The following is a 22,022-nucleotide window of genomic DNA, read 5'->3' as shown; positions in this document are numbered from 1 at the left end:
AGGGTTAGGCTGCAAGTGGGGAGGTTAGGGTTAGACTGCGGGTAGGGAGGTTAGGCTGCAAGTGGGGAGGTTAGGGTTAGACTGCGGGTAGGGAGGTTAGGCTGCAAGTGGGGAGGTTAGGGTTAGGCTGCGGGTAGGGAGGTTAGGGTTAGGCTATGAGAGGGGAGGTTAGGGTTAGGCTATGAGAGTGGAGGTTAGGGTTAGGCTATGAGAGTGGAGGTTAGGGTTAGGCTTTGAGAGGGAAGGTTAGGGTTAGGCTATTAGAGGGGAGATTAGGGTTAGACTGTGGGTGGGGAGGGTTAGGCTATGAGAGGGGAGGTTAGGGTTAGGCTATGAGAGAGGAGGTTAGGGTTAGACTGCGGGTAGGGAGGTTAGGGTTAGGCTATGAGGGGGGAGGTTAGGCTGCAAGTGGGGAGGTTAGGGTTAGACTGCGGGTAGGGAGGTTAGGCTGCAAGTGGGGAGGTTAGGGTTAGGCTATGAGAGGGGAGGTTATTGTTTGGCTATGAGAGGGGAGGTTAGGCATACCTCACTGCCACAAGTGCAACTGGATCCACTGGAAGTCATCATCACCTGACCGCTGGACATGGAGGACATCTGGAGCCGTCTAACCAGGTAAGTCACCGCTAGACCACCATGAAAGTTTTATCCACATTTCATCTGTGTCGACATGATGAATGTAGATCTGGCCAACATCGACATTGCGAACATGTTGACATTATGACCATGTTAAAATTATGAATGTTGACAAAATATACCACACCGAATGAGTGAACAAAGGCCCCACTTATGTAAAAGTGGGTTAGATTTGCTAAATGAAACTTGCAGACATAGGCTCTATGACCTGGTGGTAAAATATACAAATTTATTTCATGGAACTACTGCCACTGGGCTATAAGATCAACAGACATTTAAAAAATATGCTCCTATTTAAATAAAGCAAGTCACCGTTATGTAAACATTCTAACACATTCCTGCAATCAATTATTCATTCACTGAAAAAATAACGCCAGCAATAAGCCCAAGGTGCTGGTAAAATATTGCAAGTAAAAATGATTAGGGTAAATATTCCCTCTACTTCACAGATCATAGAAAGTTTTCTCCTACAATGGAAAATTGCAGCTATAAACTTTCATCGTAGTCTTACCCTACAGCGCAGTGGTGTTCTGTTATGTGTTTTCAGTCTGTGTCAGTACATCTGATGTAGAAATATAAATTGTGGCTCTGAATAGCTGTTTGCAGAAGTCCTCAGTAAAGTCTCTGAAGAGAGACATTGGTTATCAGTTACAGGCAGCAACATTTGGTGGTCTTCAGGACCTATGTGAAGAGTGAGGGGTAAGAACAAGTCTGATGGCTTCAGATCAAGGTTATCCAGTTCTGGACTTTTCTTCTCTGTGTCCTCTTCCTTATGTATATCATCAATAGTGTCTGTTTCATCTGCATCGTCACTTCCTGCAATACAGAGAGCATTAGAAAGAATTATGCAGAACCCATGTAACCCTCCCTTACTCTATTTCAGTCAATCTGAACCACAAGTCAAGTCACTGGTCCCCAGTCTTATTTCCACCTCTCCTTCAGCTGTAACCATCTTTCACTTCCCCCACCTAGCACACGTACAGCGTATGCTCCACAAACACATCAACTTACCTCTTGAAAAGAATATTCAAGCAGTAAACTTAGATAAGTAATTTAAATCTGGTGCACAGATTGCCCTTTTATCACTGCCAATGCTAGCCTGGCCTACACTTGTTCCTTGTAATATGAATAGAATTTTGTGTTTAAATGTAGCAACATGGCAGACTTCAGATGTTATTCTACATGATTAATTAACAAATGGAATAGCAACCAGTAACAATGAATGAAAAAAATAAGCTATGGTCACAGTGTGTGGTGCATGTGCAGTGAACAGTGGCTTCCAGACTGGTGCCATTCACACTCTTCCTTATCTACAGAACATTATGATGCTACTTACATGATATTGTAAATCCCATCCTGTAAGTTACCCAGCTCATTGCAGGGACACAGGGGATAATGACAACAGTCATTGCAGGAAAAATGGCTGCTGCTGGCCTTAGTTTAACAAACACTGGTGTCCCATAGTGAGACATGGGGGAGATTCATCAAGCAATGTAAAGAGTTGGGAAGTGGAAAAGTTCCCATAGCAACTAATCAGTGTCTACCTATCATTTTATAAAATATTTATCAATGCTACCGCAAAGCTGATTGGTTGCCATGGACAATGTCCCCTCTCTACACTGCATGCTATATCTCCCTCATAATGCATCTGGTTGATCCCAGAATGTAAACGGATAGAATGCAAAGCCCTAAAGGGGGAGATGTATAAAGCCTTGGAGACTGATTATGTAGCAATCAGCTTCTGTCATTTACCCAACCATTCTCCACTTTATCACTCTCCAAGGCTTGATACATCTCCACTTAATGGTGCATACACACAGTTAGATTTGCTGATCGATGAACAATTGAACGATGAATGATTGAACGATTTTTACAACAATTTGAACGATTGAATGATTTCTGACAGTATTAAAATGAATTAATTCGTCAAAATCTGACTGCAAACACAGTCGATGTCAAAGATTGTTATCTGACATGCGGGAACGTGCATCGGTCAACGATGCCTGCCCTACATGTCAAAGATATGAACGATTTTTACAATCGTTATCGTTCATATCTGAAACAAAATCTGACAGTGTGAATGCACCATTAGTGTTTTCCTCATTATAACAGAGGATGAAACTGTTAAATTACTGAACCAACAATCATCTTATACGCTTGTAAACATTGAAATAGTGTTGTCTAGTCTACATATGTAGTCAGCCTCCCATAGAATACTTCACTAGGGGGACTTAACACTACGCAACAGGCACACCTCATCTGACAGCAGAAAAAATGTTTCTGGTGGATCAGTGCTGGCATCTATAGGGCAGGAGACATTACAACACTTCAAAATTATTAGTCACAATTTTAAAGAGAAAACGATATGTTTAGAGGTGCAGTTTATTTTAACTTCAATTTTGCACAGGTGTGAGCGAGCACTGAGAGAAACACTGACCATTCATAGAAAACACTGTGCTGCAATTGTATTTATTTCAGCTAAGACATGACTGAAAGAATCGAGCACCAAGCTATTTACCCACCATCATTTTTGTAGTAAGATGGTTATGTTCTGTGAAGGTACCTACAATATACAATGCGTACAGCATCCATAACTATGCTTACCATTGTGCATTTTCAGCTTGTGCTTCTTTAAATTTTTCACATCTGTATAGGAATTTCCACACACTTCACAGACAAAGGGCCTTTCTCCTAGAGCCAGAAAGTGAGATAAGTTTCATGCTGTCACTACAGAATTTGAAACTGGAAATAAGCACTTCTTATACAAAACATTAATAATGCTTCACAACACAATCACATACACCAGCTTGTACCCTAAATATTTACTGCAAATCATCAGTTGCTTTGATAAACCGACGGATAGTAAAACTAGCCCTAGATCAATAGCTACTTTTAAGCCGGGTACACACTTAAACGAACCAGAGGATGACCGCCTGTCCTGCTATACACACTTACCAATCAGCTGCTCAATATGTCTGGCTACCAACAGCTTTGCCGGGCCCAGGTACAGGGGGGGGGTGTGGGTAACCTGGGGTGGTGTGGCCAGAACCCCTCCTTCAAAAGATTAAACATCTCTGTGGCCGCGATCCAGCAGCACTCGCCACACAGGGGATATCATCGGTGTCCGGGGTTGCAATTGCTCCCATACCCGCGTATATTTCCGGGAGCGAGAGAACTTACTGCTGCTGTAGTTTCTCTCCCTAGTCCATCACACTGCGTGATAGCATCGTGTGTGCTGGACCGGGGAGAGAGGCTGCTGCAGTAGCAACCAGTTCTCCTCTCTCTCCCTGCCAAACTGAAAGTTAGCGGCAAGGGAGGGGGCGAGCTGCAGGACTCGGGCCCCCGCCGGGCCCCTCCAACAGGCCCGGGTAAATAGTACTCACCCCTCCCCCCTCTCGGCGCCCCTGGTTGTGATATCAGTGTTGGTTCCTGTGGCCAGTGTATGGGTAATCCATACACACGGGCAGTTGTACCGATATATATGCAAGAAATATCGGCAAAGGCTATGCTGCAGGGCCAACCCGATATGTGTGTGAACGATGTCATTCAGACATATCGTCTATACATACCCACAGATGCTGTACAAGCAACATATCTCATAGTGTGTACCCAGTATTAGTCGCAGGGGAAAGATGATCTCTACTTCCCTTACTCCGCCCTCCCACAACAACCAGATTTCTGGCAAGGGCATCATGACATCAGCAGGTTACCCGGTATCTCCTGCCATAAATATGGTACTACAAGTACTCTAGAAACTGTGTAATAAAATCCTTGCTCCTTCATAATCATCTATTTTGTTTTTGGCAAGGCGCCACTAAAGCCTGACAGTCATGATAACATATCACACAAAATATAACTCATACATAAAAACAAAACAAGTGTACATAGGGATGACGATTGAGGAGACGACTGAGGTGCAGACATGAGATAGAAAAGAGAGAGCGCAGCTACAGTATTAAGGGATTACAGTCTCTTGGGCTGTCACTGGCAGCCTAGATTCAATCATAGAGGAACCTGGCCCTTATTAATAGCTGCAATAATATAGCCGCTGGTCTGAAGTAAATATACTGTGGCCTGTGAGGAGCAGAAAACACTATTGTTAAAAGAGAAACTAAAGGTTGAGTAATATATAAAATAGCTATTCACAAACATGTGATTGCACGCTCCCGCGGGTTGCATGCATTATCGTGTGATTGGCCATGCAGCACGGCCAATCACACGATATCGCATGCAGGGCTGTGAAGTTTTATGATGGACGGAACGAGTGATCGTTCCGTTGTTCGTTAAATCTTCCTAGTGTGTAGCTGCAATCTTGCATGTTCCGGGGCGAAGGGTAATCGGAAGTTTGACGGTTGTTTATTGTGTATACCTAATACTGATTGGAAGAAGTGTCTTGTGTTGTATTACAGAGTCTGCGTAGATTAGCATGACACAAAATACACCAAGGTGTTCAAGCTTCTAAAACAGTTTCCCCAGAACTGAACAAAACAAAGCCGTTGGGTTGAAACAAGAAAGAAAATCTACCTACCTGTATGGGACCGAAAGTGTTTGTTAAGTTCTCCTGAAGAAATGAAACTCTTCCCACAAACTCCACAGATATAAGGTTTCTCCCCTATATATAACATACAGATAAAAGTCAGAGCACTTACAACTTTATTACCAACCAATGCATTTCTCAACAACTACTTTCCCCAAATAAGACACCATGCTGACAGTTTCATCACTGTGATCTGCAAAAGCACTGGGACTATAGACATATCTTACAACATTACCCTAACCCAATTTGCATCGTAGTGGGAATACCTTCCTTGGAAACGTTCACATTGATAGGATTTTTGTACTTAACACGAAATCCTTTTCTCTAAACCCAATTGGGAGTCACTACTAACTTAGGGTATAGAGAGTGCAATGCAGAATTTGGCACTAAAGCTCCTCCCTTATATAACTCCTCATTGCAATAGCTGCTTCATTCTTTTCTAAGAAAGCCTACAGGATAGGCCTAAAATAAAGAATAGGACCGTAACATTTACAGTAGCCCACAGAGCCAAGAAGGGTTCGACCGTAGTGTCCCCCAAATGGATTTAGAGAAAAGGATTTCATGTTAAGTCCAAAAATCCTATTTTCTATTATTCTTTCAGACAGACATTCTATCAGGGGCAGTGGCAGGATTTTCAGAGAAAGTTCCACCTTTACCTTCCACTGAAAATGAAATTCTCCTGGTTATAAGTATATATCCTACAATGGAGTACTGCACTGCCCCACAGAGAGAAGTTCAGGGCAATATTCTTGTTTCTAAAAAGAGTCTCAGACATTAGAATGCCCTCACTCCGTGCATACAGTATCTAGGCTAATCTTTATGCATAGCGGCTTACATTGCTTCTGTTACCTGTGTGCTTTCTTGCATGAGTAATTAGAGAACTAGAGACTGCAAATGCTTTCCCACATGTGTCACAGACATACGGCTTCTCTCCCGTGTGGCGACGGACATGGTATGTCAGGGTACTGGCCTGTGCAAATCTCTGGCCACATCTGTCACAGACATATGGCTTTTCTCCGCTGTGTTTTCTGACAAGAAACAAGCAAAGTATTAGTTAGCTTTAAATCATCTCTCCACTAGCACATCATTTTCATAATGCAATATATGTGGTATATGGTTATACTTAATGTTGTGGGCCCTTCAATTTGCTGCCCAGCGTGCATTATGTACAGACTGCATGTGTCATGTACCTGCACAGACCACTGCTCCACACGTGTGACATCATGCTACAATATGTTTTTTTGGATAATCACAAAAACAGCCAGAAAAAACAAGTTTTTTAAATAAAAGTCTACTGTGGCATCATACTGACCTGGCATGAATTTTTAAATTACTGGAGGTTGCAAACTGTAGATTGCACACATCACATTTATATGGTTTCTCTTCTCCGTGATGCATTCGACTATGAAAGACCAACTGGCACTTCTGAGCAAAGCCTTTATCGCAGAGTTTGCACTGATATGGCTTTTCTCCTGACAAATGAGACAAAAATAGATCAGTTCAGCTCCAATGTTGTGACACAATTTAAAACAATGCATTATATTGCCAAGATACTGGATCACTGATTATATGTACAACTTATGGCCCGTACACACGGGTCGCTCAGACCACGATCAGATATCGTTGTCTGATCGTCCTGCATGCGCTGGATGTTTGATATCGATAATCCGTGCCCGCACATTGACCATCGTTTGGTCATTAGTGAAGTTGAAAAAAAGAACTATATAGACGATGAAACGATAATGATATCGTTTTTTTATGTTGTACTGTGTGTATGCACCATTACGCATTAAACAATCATCTATACACAGTATAAAAAAGTCTCTGGTAGGTGTCTGTCTGTTTATCCGGGCTAATCTCGAGAACCACTGGACAGATTTTGATGCAGTTTTCACTATTCTATAGAGCATTTGTCGAGGAAGGTTTAGGTGTATGAAACATTAATGTATGACAAAAGGGAGCCGGGCAGTGACGATTTTAGTGAAGCATGTAAATAAATAACAAAAAAACGTCTCAGCGCTTTCTTGGCTTACATTGCCTAAACCATTAAAGATATATCACATAGATGGACTTTATTTTATACCATATAGAGATACCATATGGTTTCTCCAGAAAAACTGATGTGAGCCCTGTTTACTGATAAAAAAAAATAAGTTTATCCCTTTGTTTACTGTTTCCATTTCATTTATGTGAAAAACAATCCAATTCCTGGTAAGAGTCTGTCCCTGTACTTTATGTATTGTCATGCCAAAGCAGACACTTAACATGGCTGGAGTTGACCTAAGTATAGACTGTTTTTCTCATGAACAACTTTATGTGGCTCTTTTGCGTGTCACGTCTAAACAAAATCTTTTTGTATTGACGTCAGGAGGAAAAACGACTAAAGTGGTCTACAAGGCAATCTGATAAGACCTTGGTTAAAAAAAGGAGGATTTATGGTTTTACCTTGTTAAATCCTTTTCTTCGACTCCATATGGGGCACAGGAATCACTCTGTGTATAGCCTGGAGAGGGAGAATCTGGGCACCAAACAGTTACTAATTTTCTTCCCAGCAGCCACCTGGCTCCCTCTCCACTATACCCTGCCCCCAGCCACAGGCCAGCCAGTTTAGGTTAGCAAGCCAATGGCAGGAGCGAGGAGAAGAAGAGGGAGAAGGAAAAGCAGAACTCGTGTCAGAGAAAGGTGCGCCAAGAACCGGCATCAGAGGAAATAAACTCCACAAGCCAGGTGCGTCAGGGTGGGCGCCCTGTGCTCCCTATGGAGTCAAAGAAAAGGATTTAACAAGGTTAGGCCGTAAATCCTCCTTTCTTCTTCCTCCATTAGGGGGAACAGGGATCACCCTGGATGTCCTAAAGCTGTCCCCCGATGGGAGGGGACACTCCCAGGCTGCATTGGGAACCCCCTTTTTTGTCAGAAGGCTGCGTCTGAAGACGCAAAGGTGATAACTGCATAGTAACGAATAAAAGAGTGTGGGCAGATAACCGCGTGGCAGCCGTACAAGTTGTATCGGAGAAACGCCACGTTAAGCCGCCTAAGAAGGTCCCACTGACCTGACGGGATGAGCAGTTACCACAGTAGGGGCAAGAGATCCGCCGCAGAGTGTGGCAGATAGCCAAGCAGAGGCCACCAGGATAATCTGTTCAGAAACCGTCCAGCCCGCTTGGGAGAGTCAAACAGGACCACAGAGAACTGAGCTCCAGGTCTGTTCGCGGAAAAATTACCAGAAGCCTACATTCCTAGATACGTTTTCTGGTGAGAAGTCTGGAACACAACAACCCCAAGTAGGAGAAAGAACAGAGGGAGGAACCCAAGCAAGACTGCAGAACAGTCCGATCTAAGTATGAGATCAGAGACGGGGAGCGACAAGACAAAGCGCTCAAACCGACACCCACCACACTAAACAATGACAAGAAGTAAGACCGCTGTCCCGGTAAACCAACCACAATCAAGGAATCAAGGACTCCTAAGGGAGCCTAACGAAGAGTCCAGTGAACCAAGAAAAGGTTTGATGGAGCTACCTGTTAAGAACAACCAGTGACTGCACATAGAGGATGCCCTAATAAAAGAGAACGTCTGAATCTCTGGTAGGCGCAAAAGCAGTCGTTAGAGGAGAAACAACAGGTCTGAGACTGGTATCCCCAGGAAGACGGCCAAATTCGCAGAAAAAGATTATTCAAGATACCTGGAATGCTCTGGGGAAGAAGCCTCTAACCCAACTCCTCAAAAGGTCCTCTAATTCTGAAAGAATTCTGACCCTAGAGAGCATGCCGTAGGGTACAACTGACCCCTCTGGAAAAACCCTCCTAGCTTTGAGACAGGTGACAAGAGCCACGCTAGAATCCAATTGAAGCACGGGCTCGAAGACCAAAAACTGACCTCAGAGGAAGACTGAGAGGCAGAAGAGCTGCGTACTACGGCCACCACGAGGATCACCATGCTTCTTCCAAATGCGATGAAGCATAAAACAGGGGAGCAAAGATAAATAAGAGTGGACATGTCCACTGTACTGCCAGAACTACCAATCGGAGAACTCCGGGAACTCTGGAGCCGGAAAAAAATATCTTGGAAACTTGTAGTATGCAAGACTCTATGATTTCGATGCCAGTCAGGCCCCAGTGATAGCAAGGCACCGAAAAATGTCAGAAAGTAGAGCCCACTCACCTGAGAGAATGACCTGGCAGCCTAGGAGACCTCTGCTCCAGGAGAACTGTAGGAAGGAAGGCCGCCTACAGAGCCATAAGATGACACTATGCCTAACTGGTGGAGTGGCTGACCAACTTAATGGAACTGCAACTGAGAGCGCCACCCAGATGGCTTATGTGGGCAACAGGTATCAGGCTGTTGGGCCAGACTAGTACCGGGCGATGCTGGAGGAGGGGTAGAATCAGAAAGAGAGCTCTGAAAACCAACTAGGACAGCAGGAGGAAAATTGGTAACAGGCTCCCCTGGGCCGTCCACTGATACTAAAGGACTAATGACAGGTTACTGCCCACCACCCACGAAGGTGTGCATCAGTGGTGAGAAGGACCCCTGTTCTAGGTCCCAACAGGAGCGGCCTCATAAAAACCAGGAGGGGCTGAGGACCAACCGTAACGGAGATAGCGGAACTGGAAGCGATTGTACTGCACAACATACCCGAGGAAGCTATAGCACCTGGTATTCCCAGGCGATTTCTCATTACTAACCAAGCCTGACCATGCTTAGTTTACAAGATCAGACGAGATTGGGCGTAGGGTGGAGTGGCCATAGACTGACTGATTCGGATGGTAATATGTAAATAGGCCTCCTATATGTGAAATGATGCTTTGCAAACCTCTAGTCTGAGCGAATGATGGAGCGGAGTGACCCCATGTGGAATCTGTAGATTCCTGGAGTCCCTCCTAGCACCCAGAGAATGAGGATGTGCTAGAACAAGTAGTCCGGTATCTGACCAGTAAGAGACTGGTAGAGTAACTTGCACCTTCAGAGGCATGCACCTGGACAATAACTGTGGAGATTAGAGGGGAGCGAACAGAGTCTCCCAGAGTGCTGCTCCCGGTAGAGCTTGGGAAACTCACTAAGGCATATATGTCCCATATGCGACTCGAACCTGGGCTCTGTTGGTCCCAAGGCGGGAACACTACCCCTGTGACAGAAGTGGGATCTGAACCCACGTCTCCATAGGAGACTGCGCCCTAGACCACTTGTTGTGACCCCACACTGGGGTTCCTCAAGTGGAAATCCACCCCAACCTGTGGCAACAGACCTGCCAGCTGAATGACGGACTAAGGTCATTTACGTCAGGGTCCATAGAGGAGGAACTCCTTAATCTAGAAGGTAGACGGCTTGGTGCAGAAGGCAGACAATGTATATGGGCATTACTTAGAGACTGTCCAACCCCGGTCCACGAGGACCTTCTCTAAATACAGAAGAGCCTCTAAGTACTTAAGAGTCTGTGGCAGCACGCCAGGAAAATGGCCAGAGGACTGTCCTGGCCACCACGGCAGATGTCCGCTTAAAAGGTTAATATGACTATGTCTACGTAGTAGCCCGACTGCCGCAACAAGGGACAACACATTGTCCCTGAACTGAGATCCTACTGAACATCTGCCCAATGGCCCCTAGCCATAGCTGCCCAAGCAAAGCAAGGGACGTGCCTTGGACTAGATAATTCTGGGAAAACTATACAGCTGCCTAGGATAGCAAATCTAACAAGCCACGGTTACTGATCCATTGCTGGTAGCGGATACACTAAAGCAATGTGCTTAGATATCCAGAAGCCTCCACTAGGATGTCCCCAAGCTACTACTGCAATACCAGGTTAATGGTGGAGTGGACAGAGCAAGCTCTTCTTCCATCTCCCTGTTCTAAACCATTAAATATATGGCCCCAGATAGGGGGCGTATCAGATATTAAACAGTTATGTTTTAAGGTACAGATATAAAAAGCCTCCGTCCTTATCTGGGTGTCTACCTCTAAGGACCTGGAGACTCCAGCCTGTACCGAGGATTCACAATCAGACAGGACCTAGCATGGCCAGGCCTGGAAGGCCTGTGCTGAGCCATGTCCCTGCTTACTAGCATCAGCCACTCCTGTACTGAATAAGTGAAGGAGTGCTGCATCTACCTGGCTCTACTGCAGGTGTGATCCTTCTTGTAGGAAGGAGACCCGCGCATTAGTCCGCTGGACCATGGAAGATTCTAACTGGCCAGGATCTGTAAACTGGTAAGATAAAATCCACATTACCTGTAACTGGAAGTCTGTGACGGCTTCCTTGACTGGTAGCCATGGTTAAAGGAACCCTTATGCAGCATAGCCTTGAAACAGCGGGCACCGAGGCCTGTGATAGGGATTCCTCTGCCATTGCGGTTTCAGTACATAGAGTCTATGGAGAAAGTACATTAGTACACAGCTCTAGAAAAAGGTTCGACAGCTACGTAACACAGGAGCACCCACCTCCCTGGGTGCTTCAACCTTGGAAGCCATTTAAAAACAGTCTGTTTCCCCTAAACAAAAGTTATAAAAACAGTGATGTGTATATTACGGGATTGTGCCATGAATGATAAAGCGCCACAAATAGAGAAATAAGTGAGGCTATGGAGAGAAAAATTAAGGTCAAACAGACGTTAAGTAATTTCTCTATGACTGAGACACTAACAGTCCTATCACTGTTACCTTGCGCAGGGGCCATGGTAATTGTTCCAAATTTAGTATATGTGCTGCCGAACTGAGCACACATCATAGCATTACTGAAGGGGTACTTCAATATAAACATATCCATATACATACATACATACATGTACATCCAGAAATTATTAGGACATAAATAAAAAGTACTTCAGAAAAGCCGTACACCTAACATTCAAGGCACTGAACGAATGGGCAAAAATATTACTCAACAAACTAGCCCTAATAGAGCAGGATGGAGTTAAATGTATGCCAGACTAGGTATAGTGAGGTATACATGGAAACAGGAGCCCAACTACTCTCCGGAGATGTGCTGCAAAGTGTATTTTCTAAAATGGCTGTCCAGCATTTCTCTATAGGAGGAGTTTGTGAGAGTGAGATAACTCGCACACTGGGACAGGTTGTGTGCTATGAGCGAGCGTACCCAGGTGTGGGGGATGGGTGAACAGTCAAAGCCCGGTTTCCCCCTCTGGTGTGGGCCCAAGGGACATGGCCCTCACCGCTGCCAGCGGCGTCCTGTTAGCCGGCACCCTGGTGGTCTAGTGTATGGAATGGGTACACCCAGGACCAACACTACCAGCACCGTCGGTGGTCTCCACACTGGCGGTGAATAGCTGCGAGCATGCGGTTCCCTGCAAGTAGGGAGCCTCTCTTACCTGCCCTCGTTGGCATCCAGCTGTGGCTGCGGTGGTGTGATTACCTTCCCGGAGACCCGTGGCAGGAGTCACCGACACAGTCGCTGGTGCTGCTGCCACCGGCGCTGGAGTCGTTGGAGCGGCAGTGACTGCATCCTATAGAATGCCCTGCACTGTCCACTCTTTGTGTAAAATAAAAAAGAATATCAACAGGGGGCTACTAAAAAGCATCCCCACAAAATGGTGCACTTGCTCCTTGCTTAGCACCAAACTTAAAACTGACTGGCCTGTGGCGGGGGGCAGGGTATAGTGGAGAGGGAGCCATGTGGCTGCTGGGAAGAAAATTAGTAACTGTTTGATGCCCAGATTCTACCTCTCCAGGCTATACCCAGAGTGATCCCTGTGCCCCCTAGTGAAGGAAGAAGAAAAGACTATAGCTGTAAATTCAAATTGCTCCCGTGTGAACCCGGGGTGTGTCGCAAGACAAAATGAAATCAAAAGCAGTCATGTGACCATTGAAATTCACATCTACATATAAAGCTTCTGCTTGCGTCAGTTTGTCATGAACATCAGGGAACACGTACCTTCCTACTGAAATGACAATAAAAATATATTAAATTATATTACTATTCAACTGCATTTCATCGATGTACACTGCATTAAGTTGAAGGATGCCACAGAAAAAAAAATCTGCCTAACACTTCTCATTCAGACTGATTAATTTTGATGACAGAGATGAAGCGAGCCATTTCCTTGGATTTTAGTAGTTACTGTACTTCTGATGACAAAACAATCTAAATATATTTTACTCGACAAAAAGCTTGTACAGCAAAGGGACATAGATTATTAACTTCATCTCCACTGTTTGGATGCAATCTGTCACCGAGTGTCTGTACATGTTTAGAAAAATGTGCACAAACGTGGTATAATCTACAGAAAACAACATTAGCTTTCATTTTCAAAGCTGCATTAGGACAATGACAGAATTAGATAGGCTGCCATCGGTTACAACACACACAGTATATTATATATATATATATATATATACATACACACACACACACACACACACACACACACACACACCTAGTTCCATTGTTTTACCTGTATGAGTCCGTACATGAGTTTTCAGCTGGTTGCACTGAGTAAATGCTTTTCCACATAAATGGCACACGTATGGTTTAACACCCTTGTGGATCCGCATGTGTCGCCGAAGACTGCTGGCTTCTGAGAAGATTTTTCCACAAGTATTACACGTAGGTTTATTCTTGAAGTATTTTTGATCCAAGCCTTTCGCTAAACCTTCCATCTTGCACACATTCGTTGCACTTACAATATTAGCTATACAGTGCTCTTTCAGAGCGCCATTTTGCTTTGACTTGACAGGTTTCAGTGTCACACAAGCAGATTGTGCGACACTATCTTCCATTAAAAGGCTTTCAGAATTTAGTGCAGTTGTAAGTGGCATTGAGCAGTTATCCTTATCTTGACTGACCTGGCCTACCAAAGCTTCTGTCAGTTCATTTATGTCCAGGCTGTGATCTGGGGGTGTAATGGAGACCAGATTCTGCTGCTCAGCTACAGATTTTGGAACCTTTTGATGAGAACGCATTTTCCTTTTCCGTTTTTTGCTCCTAGGAGCTTTTAGGTTTACTACTTTTTTGGCTGAACATATAACTTCTGTTTTGTTTGTAATAACTGTGCCTTCTAAATGTGGAAACGCAGACAGTTCATTTGTCTCTTGGCTTGTCTCTGCAAGAGGCAATTCTGTTACACAGGTTTCTGCCAACATAACAGAGTCCATTTTATTTTTGCATGTCAAAACAACATTTTCTAGTCTGAGGTACTCTGCAGCCATACAGATTTCTTCTATATTACACCTGTATGAAATAAAAACAAGTAGGATGTATTAACTTTCTTTTACGTACAGTAGGTATTTGCAATTACAAGCTTCATGCACAAATTTGATAAAAGCCTCAAATTACTACTCTGTGCTGGGGTGTGGATTATAAGATCTATAGTAATTAGATAGACAGTCAAAAGATTGACACCAACTGGTAGATAGATAATAGGTCGACAGTTACAAAAGGTCGACATGGTCAAAAGGTCGATATGGTTTTTCTTTTTTTTAACCCTTCTAATGCCTAACCCTCCGGTTAGTGCCTATACCTAAAAAAAAAAAAAAAAGTTAAAAATGTTGACCTTTTGTACCTGTCGATCTTCATCCATGTAGCAAGAGCTGTAGATTGAACACAATAAGGATTTCAAGAACCAATCAAATGCAAAGCTATTAGCACCTGTTACACCAAATGGGACGTTTAACCAACAAGTATAAATGTTTTACAATATAATCCTTTATATCTTAAAGTAGTGTTCACTCTAGGTGCAGGCTGATCAGTGAGGAGGGCATATTTAAATTTTAAAGGGTAAAATTGTATGCATGATATATGGTTACAGTACAGTAGCTGCAGCAATACATCACGTCTAAAATTTTGTCCTTCACAATGTAAATATCCCCTCATTCCTGATCAGCACCCTGCACCTAGAGTGACCACTATTAAAGGGAATGCCTACTTTTATATACCAGAATATTCTTTCTGATCCAGACACTTTGGGAGGGGAGCGGAAGGGAGGGGGTTCAATTCAGCGTGAATTGAATAGCGCCTAGGAGCTCCTGGAGCTATTCAATTCAGAGCAATGTTTACTCGACGGGAAGTAGTTAAGTCAGAGAATGCCGGTTCTCGCGACTTGGCTGTTTAGTCATGAGGAGCGGCATTCTCCAACTAAAGTGCCGGCCACGAGGTTGTTAGACGGAAATCAGCCTCATGACCTACACTTTAGTCAGATTTCTCCTCGTACTCTCCTGAGAAATCATTAGTCGGACTAAACAGCGCACTGAATAGAATCGCCCCCTTGGGATCCCTCCCCTGGGACCCTTGCCACCACTTTTATATTACAGCAAGAGATTATAACAACAAATTTTAACTAGTGTAGTTGAACGGTGTCTACAAAGGTGTCACCGCCATGGACAGGTACTACAACAATATAATCATGTGTCACCTTCACTTCACACCCTCTCAACCTCAGCAGTGTAAGTGTTCTTCCATGACTGAGATCCTCCAAGGAAGGGAACATTTGAGGTACAAGGGGAATACCTTCCATTCTACTCTTAAACAGAAAGCAGGATGTCCACAAGTGGGCCTTAAAATGTTTATAGAGCAGTATGGTTAAGTATCAGTTTTACTCGATCCCAAAAATGTTACAAAGCATTCCCCCTACTAATGTTTCTGGAATTGTAGGGAGCAAATACAAAGCTACATTGCTATCCATTTGTAACAAAATGTCAGACATGTTATTTTATAATGTGTGCTTTTGTAACTGTTGGAAAACATTATTTGTGCATTTTATGTTTTCTACTCACTGGATAATGGAAAATTTAGAGTGTTTCTTGATGCCAAAGAGGCTAAAATATGAATTGTAATTGTTTAAGTTCCTATTTTCCTCTTCAATCATCTGGCAGTTACAGACTCAACTATGGGGATGTTCCGAAAGCCTTCTAGTTAGGGAGAAAGGGATGTATCTTAGGAGACCACCACAATAAAATTGTTTTATTAGAAATGTGGCAGAATGAGAGAGGGTAGTCATCCATATAAAATCTGATTAGCTGAAACCCTATCACTGGCTAGATTGGGCACAGCCCTGACAAAAAAAAACAATTCAAAATAGACTAGACATGGATTTTCCCAGGACCTAAATAAAGGATCAACATAGAATTAAAGAACCAAAGAAAGCAGAGTGCTCACTATGCTACAACACTGACTTTCACCTTATTGGAACAAATGGAAAGAGCAGAACACTATACTAAAGAACATAGGAAAACAAAAAACAGAAAAAATCCTTAGAAGAATAAGCAGGAAGATAGGGGGACAGCAATTCTAGCTCTTAAACTTCCCTCTCGGAGGTGATTGCAAAGAAAAACCTAGATAAGAATTAAAAGAGAAGCTTGAACTAATGCTTTTCTTCCATTAATGCGTCTATCTATGTCTGCCTTTCAGAAATTTCTAAGCAAAGCATATGAGGATCTCCCTGCCACCGTCCCATGTAACTTTGCCAATCTAAAACCATTCCGGCAATTGTTCAGAACTCCTTTTGTTAGCTATCCTTAATAGCTATTTATAACTCAAAGCTCCTTTCTATGAAAATTATTTGTCAACACAGACCAACTATAATTTGGGTCCAAATGTACCAAAGGTTTCTCTATACTGCTCCATTAGGGATAAATATCTTCTCTATATAGATTATAAGCTTTTGCAACAGGGCTGTCTTATGTTGATCTGCCTTTTAATGTTACTTACTATGTTCTATCAGATGTAGAGTCTTCAGGTACATGTTAGTGCACTATAATAAACAAAAAGTTAGCCCTTGAATAATAAATGGTCAATGCATATTTTGATTGTTATTCATTACAACCAGCATAAAATAAGCACCTCACCTATCAAAATTTAAGTCACCACTATATACAAAATCCAACATTGTTTGGAATCCAGCTGGTGTCACTTGCTTCTGATCCAGAAGTATAGTGCAGTCCAAAGCATCCTTGAAAAGGGCTCCGAAATATTCACTGAAAGAAGCCAGCACATTTCTGTGAGCTTTGTATTGGAACTCGCCAATGAAAATGGTGCAGTCGCACAGGAAGCCGGCTTCTCTCTGCTCGTTCAATTTGTCTACCAACTGTTTACAGTGATCTGAATGTGCCATAATGGCAAGTTCTGTAATGCCTTACCTGGGAGAAAGACAGAAACATAGACCATGAGCGTAAGTGCTGGCCCAGACATTACAGAGAGTGTTCCTGGAAACATGTAATAATACATCACACAACTTGTATCACTGATGTATACTTTAAACCAGGAAGACCTTCCCTGATAACCTCCATGGACCTTATTGTACTACATCATTATTTTAGTACTATTTAGCAGTCTTCACATATATGTGCCGCTCTCTTTCTATAAATACTTGGCCGGCATTGACTTATAGCAAGGGGTCAATCCCATAACCATGAGTCAGCATGCAGCTATATATTGCACTTACAATACCACCAGACTCGCTGATTATTTATCACAGCCCAGTAGGCTGCATACAAAAATCTGCGATTCTAGGGCGTGAACAGTCCCTAAAATGATTGAACCCCAAGAGTTCCTAACCTATGGTCTGGACCACACATGTGGCTAACCATGTAACCTATAGTGAGTAATCTGACCATTTTTTGTAAACCTGTTTCTTATCAAATAATAAACTGTATGTTGTGATTCAAGACAAAAAACTATCATAAATTTTGCAGGTTTTTGTTAAATGTATAACATTTTTAATTTTACTTTGTAGCGCTCAACAATAAATTTTGTTGATAAAAGGCAAAGAACAGGAAGCATACGGGCAGACACTGATTGTGGTAATCACAATAGTTAAAGCTTGATAATATATAGTAGCATTGTATGTAAACACATGCGGTCATGTCCCAATGCTCTTTTGATGCAGTCACATTATCTACACTTCAATGAGCTTTGCTTTCCCACATCCATGTGTATAGAGAAAAATGTGCCATAAAGATCCACTAATCCTACAGATTTGGATGAAAATCATTACAACTTAAGTTAAATTGATGTCGTCCATGCAGGTCCGAAGGGCGATGTTGCTGACGATGTGTGGAAGCGCGCATCGTCACCGCCATAAGTGTACACGTTAAATAATGCTGCAGCCGCGTCGTCCGATCCGGCCGGACATATCATCTAGTGTGTACCAGCCATAACCCTGTCAGCTTACACACCTATACTGTACAATCATCAGCCCAATTATGCGATATCGGGTGATCAGGGAAAAGGATTGTATAGCTGTGAACCCAGCTCTGCAATAACAGCCTGCAGCAGCTGCCATGCTGGCACAGACAGATTATCTTTATTATTACTGAAGAGCAATGATGTTACTGTATATGTTTAGCTGCGTAAGGACAATTGCTGTATACAGAGATGCTGTAGAAGAGGTTTAGGTAATCTGTGTCTGTCCAGCTGTGGTGCATCTGCAGGGCTTGCTGACACTTGTAGTCCTACAGCAGTTGGGGAGCCACAGAATATCTAGCTGTACTGTAGTAGAGCACAGGAGCTACATCACCCGTACATAATGCATCATGTTATCCCGGGACTGCACTGCAGCAGAGACCGGCGGGCCAATTATGCAGCACGGGCGTGTGAGGTTTGCGTGGAGGGAGGGAGGGCGGACACGGGGGTCTCTCTTCCCGGGCACCAGCAGCCATTCACTCACCTCACCCTACTCATCCATTGTTGTTGTGTCCGGACGTCACACGCCACGCACGCCGGCCCGGAACGTCACCCGCAGCTCCTCCAGGCAGCAGCAGCGCATTAACTCCTCCGGTACCACCGGCACATTACAGTGTCACTGGCCAGCAGGAGCGGCGGCGGCGGCGGGCGGGGTACACAAGGAGAGCCGAGTATTATATGAATGTAGTATGCACAGTTACGTAGTGGGTAACGCGGGTGCAGTCACAGCCTATCAGAGGGGCGAGTAGGCAATACGGTGCTCCATACAGTAACTGCGCGAGTTGCCGCGAGTGTAATAAATGATAACAGATGACGGGAGAGCCGACATAATAGTGAGCACCAGAGGACAGGTGAGGGCACGTAGTGGCCGGGAGACGTAATTGTATATTAAAAAGAAAACATGTTTCCGCCCGGTTTCGAACCGGGGACCTTTCGCGTGTTAGGCGAACGTGATAACCACTACACTACGGAAACCTGGATGCGGGGTTTGCTGCTTCTTACTCACATGAGGAATAAATATGCTCTGCATTTCTGTAGAGAAATACCATAGCCTGACATTAAATGGATTTATTGTGGCAGCAGCTGGATCTGGAACATTTGAAGAATATTTTTGTTTTAGACCAAAATTGATTTTTTTTTTTTATAATTATTATTTTATTCAATGTACATAATTTATAGATTGTAAGCTTGCGAGCAGGGCCTTCCTACCTATATATCTGTCTGTTATTATCCAGTTTTGTTCTATTAATGCTTACAATTGTAAAGCGCAACGGAATATGCTGCGCTATATAAGAAACTGTTAATAAATAAATAAATAATTTATCCTCTCTATCTATAATTACTTCCATGGTGGCTGCAGACATACACCTCCCTTCCTCACAGCAATTAACTGTCAGTGGCAGGCAGTGGTTTCTGTGGAACAGGCTAGCACCAGTCAAAAGTGATTATACACAGTTGGGTCACACACAAGGGGCTAGATCAAGCCCGGCCAAAATGTTGATCGCTATCTACCGGTAGCTAGCGGAGCTCCCATCGGTAGATCGCAACCAACTTTCAGCAACTGGGAACACTGGCCCCTGAAGAGATCAGAAGCCTCTGATTGCTTCAGAGGCCAGCGTTTCCAGTGATGCAGTGCGAGGGTGTGTCACCCGTGATGTGAGCGTGCCTGCTGGATCCAGTTAGATCCAGTGAGCACGGCAGCAAGAGTGACAGTGGGAGCGGCAGCCCTGACAGCGTGGAATGGTGCCCAGCATGAAGACAGGTAAGTACTGTACAGGGCATACTTACCGACATCCTGGCAGCCTCCTCGGAGAGGGGACTGCCGGGTGCAGCAGGGAGATTGGAGGCGGCTTTAGCAGGGACAGGATCGCGGCCCCGCCCCCCCCTTTATAATGCCGATTTTACTGGCATTGTAAAAAAGGGGACGGGCTATGATGATGCGATTCAGCGCAAATTGCGTCATCACCCCTCCGAAACGCCCACTTTAATGCGGGCGGCGGCCATTCCGCGGGACTTGCCTACCATTTTCGGGTGGCTCCCAGCAGTCACGGGATAGTAGGCAAGTATGACATGGGTGTGGGTGGGCTGTTCTGCACTGGGGCACAACTACAGGGGGAACTGCATAATGGGCACAACTACAGGGGGCATTGAATAAGGGGCTCTACTACAGGGGGCATTGCATAAGGGGCACTACAGTGGACATTGTATAAGGGGCACTACTGTGGGCATTGTGTGTTGTGGTCACGCCCCTTTTTGCATTCCACGCCCCCTTTTTTGGGCTCGGTAGATCACAAAAGGTTTTTAGCATTAAAAATAGATCACCGAGTCCAAAAGTCTGGCCACCCCATGGCTAGATTTATGAATAATATTACATTCAAAACAGTCCCCTAAGTAATCTACCCCAAGATGTTTGGGAAGAAACTGTTGCATTACTGAGTCACGCGAGAACAACGGTGACATCATCACTGGAGATCCTGAGTTACAGGGAAAGCATCTGGGTCTAGAAAGGTCCCTGACAAACTAACCCCACAATGTCAAGTATGTGTCAGATGTGTTAACAAGCTCTAAAATTAGCTTGCATGCCAAAATCTCTAATGTTATTTTTTGCTTGTAATAAAAGTGTAGTGCAAATGTTACTTATCTCTTTACACCAATACCGTATATTTTTACTTAATTAATGAAGATAATAAAAAACCATATTACATGCAATATGCACTAATATAAAGCCTTAGGTGTCATGAGAAAACAAAATAATTCAAATAGGGTAGTCTAAGTACTTCAAAAATTAACCCTGTGTAACCTAAGCACCTTAAAATAGAATACCAACATGTTTTTAATTATTAGTTAATAAAGTGCAGACCTTTGTATAATGTTCCAATTGGTAGTGTTGTATAGTGACTCACAGTATTTAAAGATTGCTTAGCAACACTTGACTCCTCAACAATCATAGCTACATGTACTGTATAGTCACCTTTACTCAGGTGTGCACTGAAATTTCAGTGGGCCCCAAGTCTAAAGCTAGGTACCCATTATACAATTATCGGCCTCATTTATTGTAAAGTGTGTACGAATAATCATTCAGCGTTTCACCAATAAAATGGTTAAAAAACATCTATAAACGCATTCCTTTGATTATCCGATCCAGGGCCGTAACTAGGGTCAAGACCAAAAATCTCGGCCTCCATTTCCCATTATTAAGCAGTTTTTGGTGCATATTCATTAATCTGCACATATTTCCTATGTTATCCTGTCACTATGTCATCTTCCTTGTGGACGGACAAAATCAGTGTGGTGTGATTGAAAATCAGTAGCTTCTAATAAAATATTGCATGTGTAGCACAGATGTTGGAGCTTTCAATTTGCCCAAAAATTGCCCCGTTTGTCATCCCGGCCAAAAAAATCGGACAGTGGGCCTGATTCAGACCCGGTCGCAAGCGCTGAGCGTTCGCAACCGGGTCGATGGTGGCCCACAGCGCATGTGCACGACGAAGCCAGCTCCGTTGTGCGCATGTGCGAGACCCGGCTAGCAACGGCTAGCGACGGGCAATCCAAAGGGGGAGAGCTGTCAATGTTAAGTGACAGCTCGCCTCCTTTGGTGGGCGGGCCGGGGGGAGGTGGCTGCCCAAATGGAGGCCCCACTGACATCACAAGTGATGTCAGTGGAGAGCTTCCGGCCCTGATTCAGAGCGAGCACTCTGTCAGAGCGAGCGGCTCTGAATCAGG

The 22,022-nt window shown here is 43.9% G+C and overlaps 1 protein-coding gene and 1 non-coding gene across 4 annotated transcripts; both read right to left on the bottom strand.

Moving 5' to 3' along the window:
• Positions 1–847: 847 nt before the first annotated feature.
• Positions 848–19,103, bottom strand: MYNN (myoneurin). 3 transcript variants are annotated; one of them, XM_088452374.1, is made up of 8 exons: positions 18,784–19,103; positions 16,964–17,254; positions 13,576–14,351; positions 6,483–6,642; positions 6,020–6,198; positions 5,162–5,245; positions 3,238–3,324; positions 848–1,449 (listed from the first exon to the last, which is right to left on the bottom strand). In XM_088452374.1, the coding sequence occupies exons 2-8, from the start codon at positions 17,227–17,229 to the stop codon at positions 1,187–1,189; spliced, it is 1,815 nt and encodes a 604-aa protein (XP_088308500.1). In that variant the 5' UTR covers positions 17,230–17,254; positions 18,784–19,103; the 3' UTR covers positions 848–1,186. The 3 variants fall into 3 exon arrangements, with proteins under 3 accessions (XP_088308500.1, XP_088308501.1, XP_088308502.1); XM_088452375.1 differs by lacking the exon at positions 18,784–19,103 and adding an exon at positions 18,640–18,775; XM_088452376.1 differs by lacking the exon at positions 18,784–19,103 and adding an exon at positions 16,827–16,869 and having other exon boundaries at positions 16,964–17,013.
• Positions 19,104–19,201: 98 nt separating this feature from the next.
• On the bottom strand, positions 19,202–19,274 carry TRNAV-AAC (transfer RNA valine (anticodon AAC)). The gene has a single exon. It is a non-coding gene; the product is annotated as a tRNA-Val (tRNA).
• Between the last annotated feature and the right edge of the window lie 2,748 nt (positions 19,275–22,022).

The sequence above is a fragment of the Taudactylus pleione genome, unplaced genomic scaffold, assembly GCF_031769625.1.
Source record: "Taudactylus pleione unplaced genomic scaffold, aTauple2 ptg000037l, whole genome shotgun sequence".
NCBI classification, from domain to species: domain Eukaryota; kingdom Metazoa; phylum Chordata; class Amphibia; order Anura; family Myobatrachidae; genus Taudactylus; species Taudactylus pleione.
This window is presented reverse-complemented; position numbering and strand designations above follow the sequence as displayed.

Bases quoted from the DNA above. Each gene is read 5' to 3' on its own strand.
- MYNN (XM_088452374.1), bottom strand. From the start codon at position 17,229: ATGGCACATTCAGATCACTGTAAACAGTTGGTAGACAAATTGAACGAG. The intron at 6,199-6,482 runs GTCAGTATGATG...GTTTCTTGTCAG, and splicing joins AATTTAAAAATTCATGCCAG to AAAACACAGCGGAGAAAAGC. The intron at 3,325-5,161 runs GTAGGTAGATTT...TTCTGGCTCTAG, and splicing joins ACACTTTCGGTCCCATACAG to GAGAAAGGCCCTTTGTCTGT.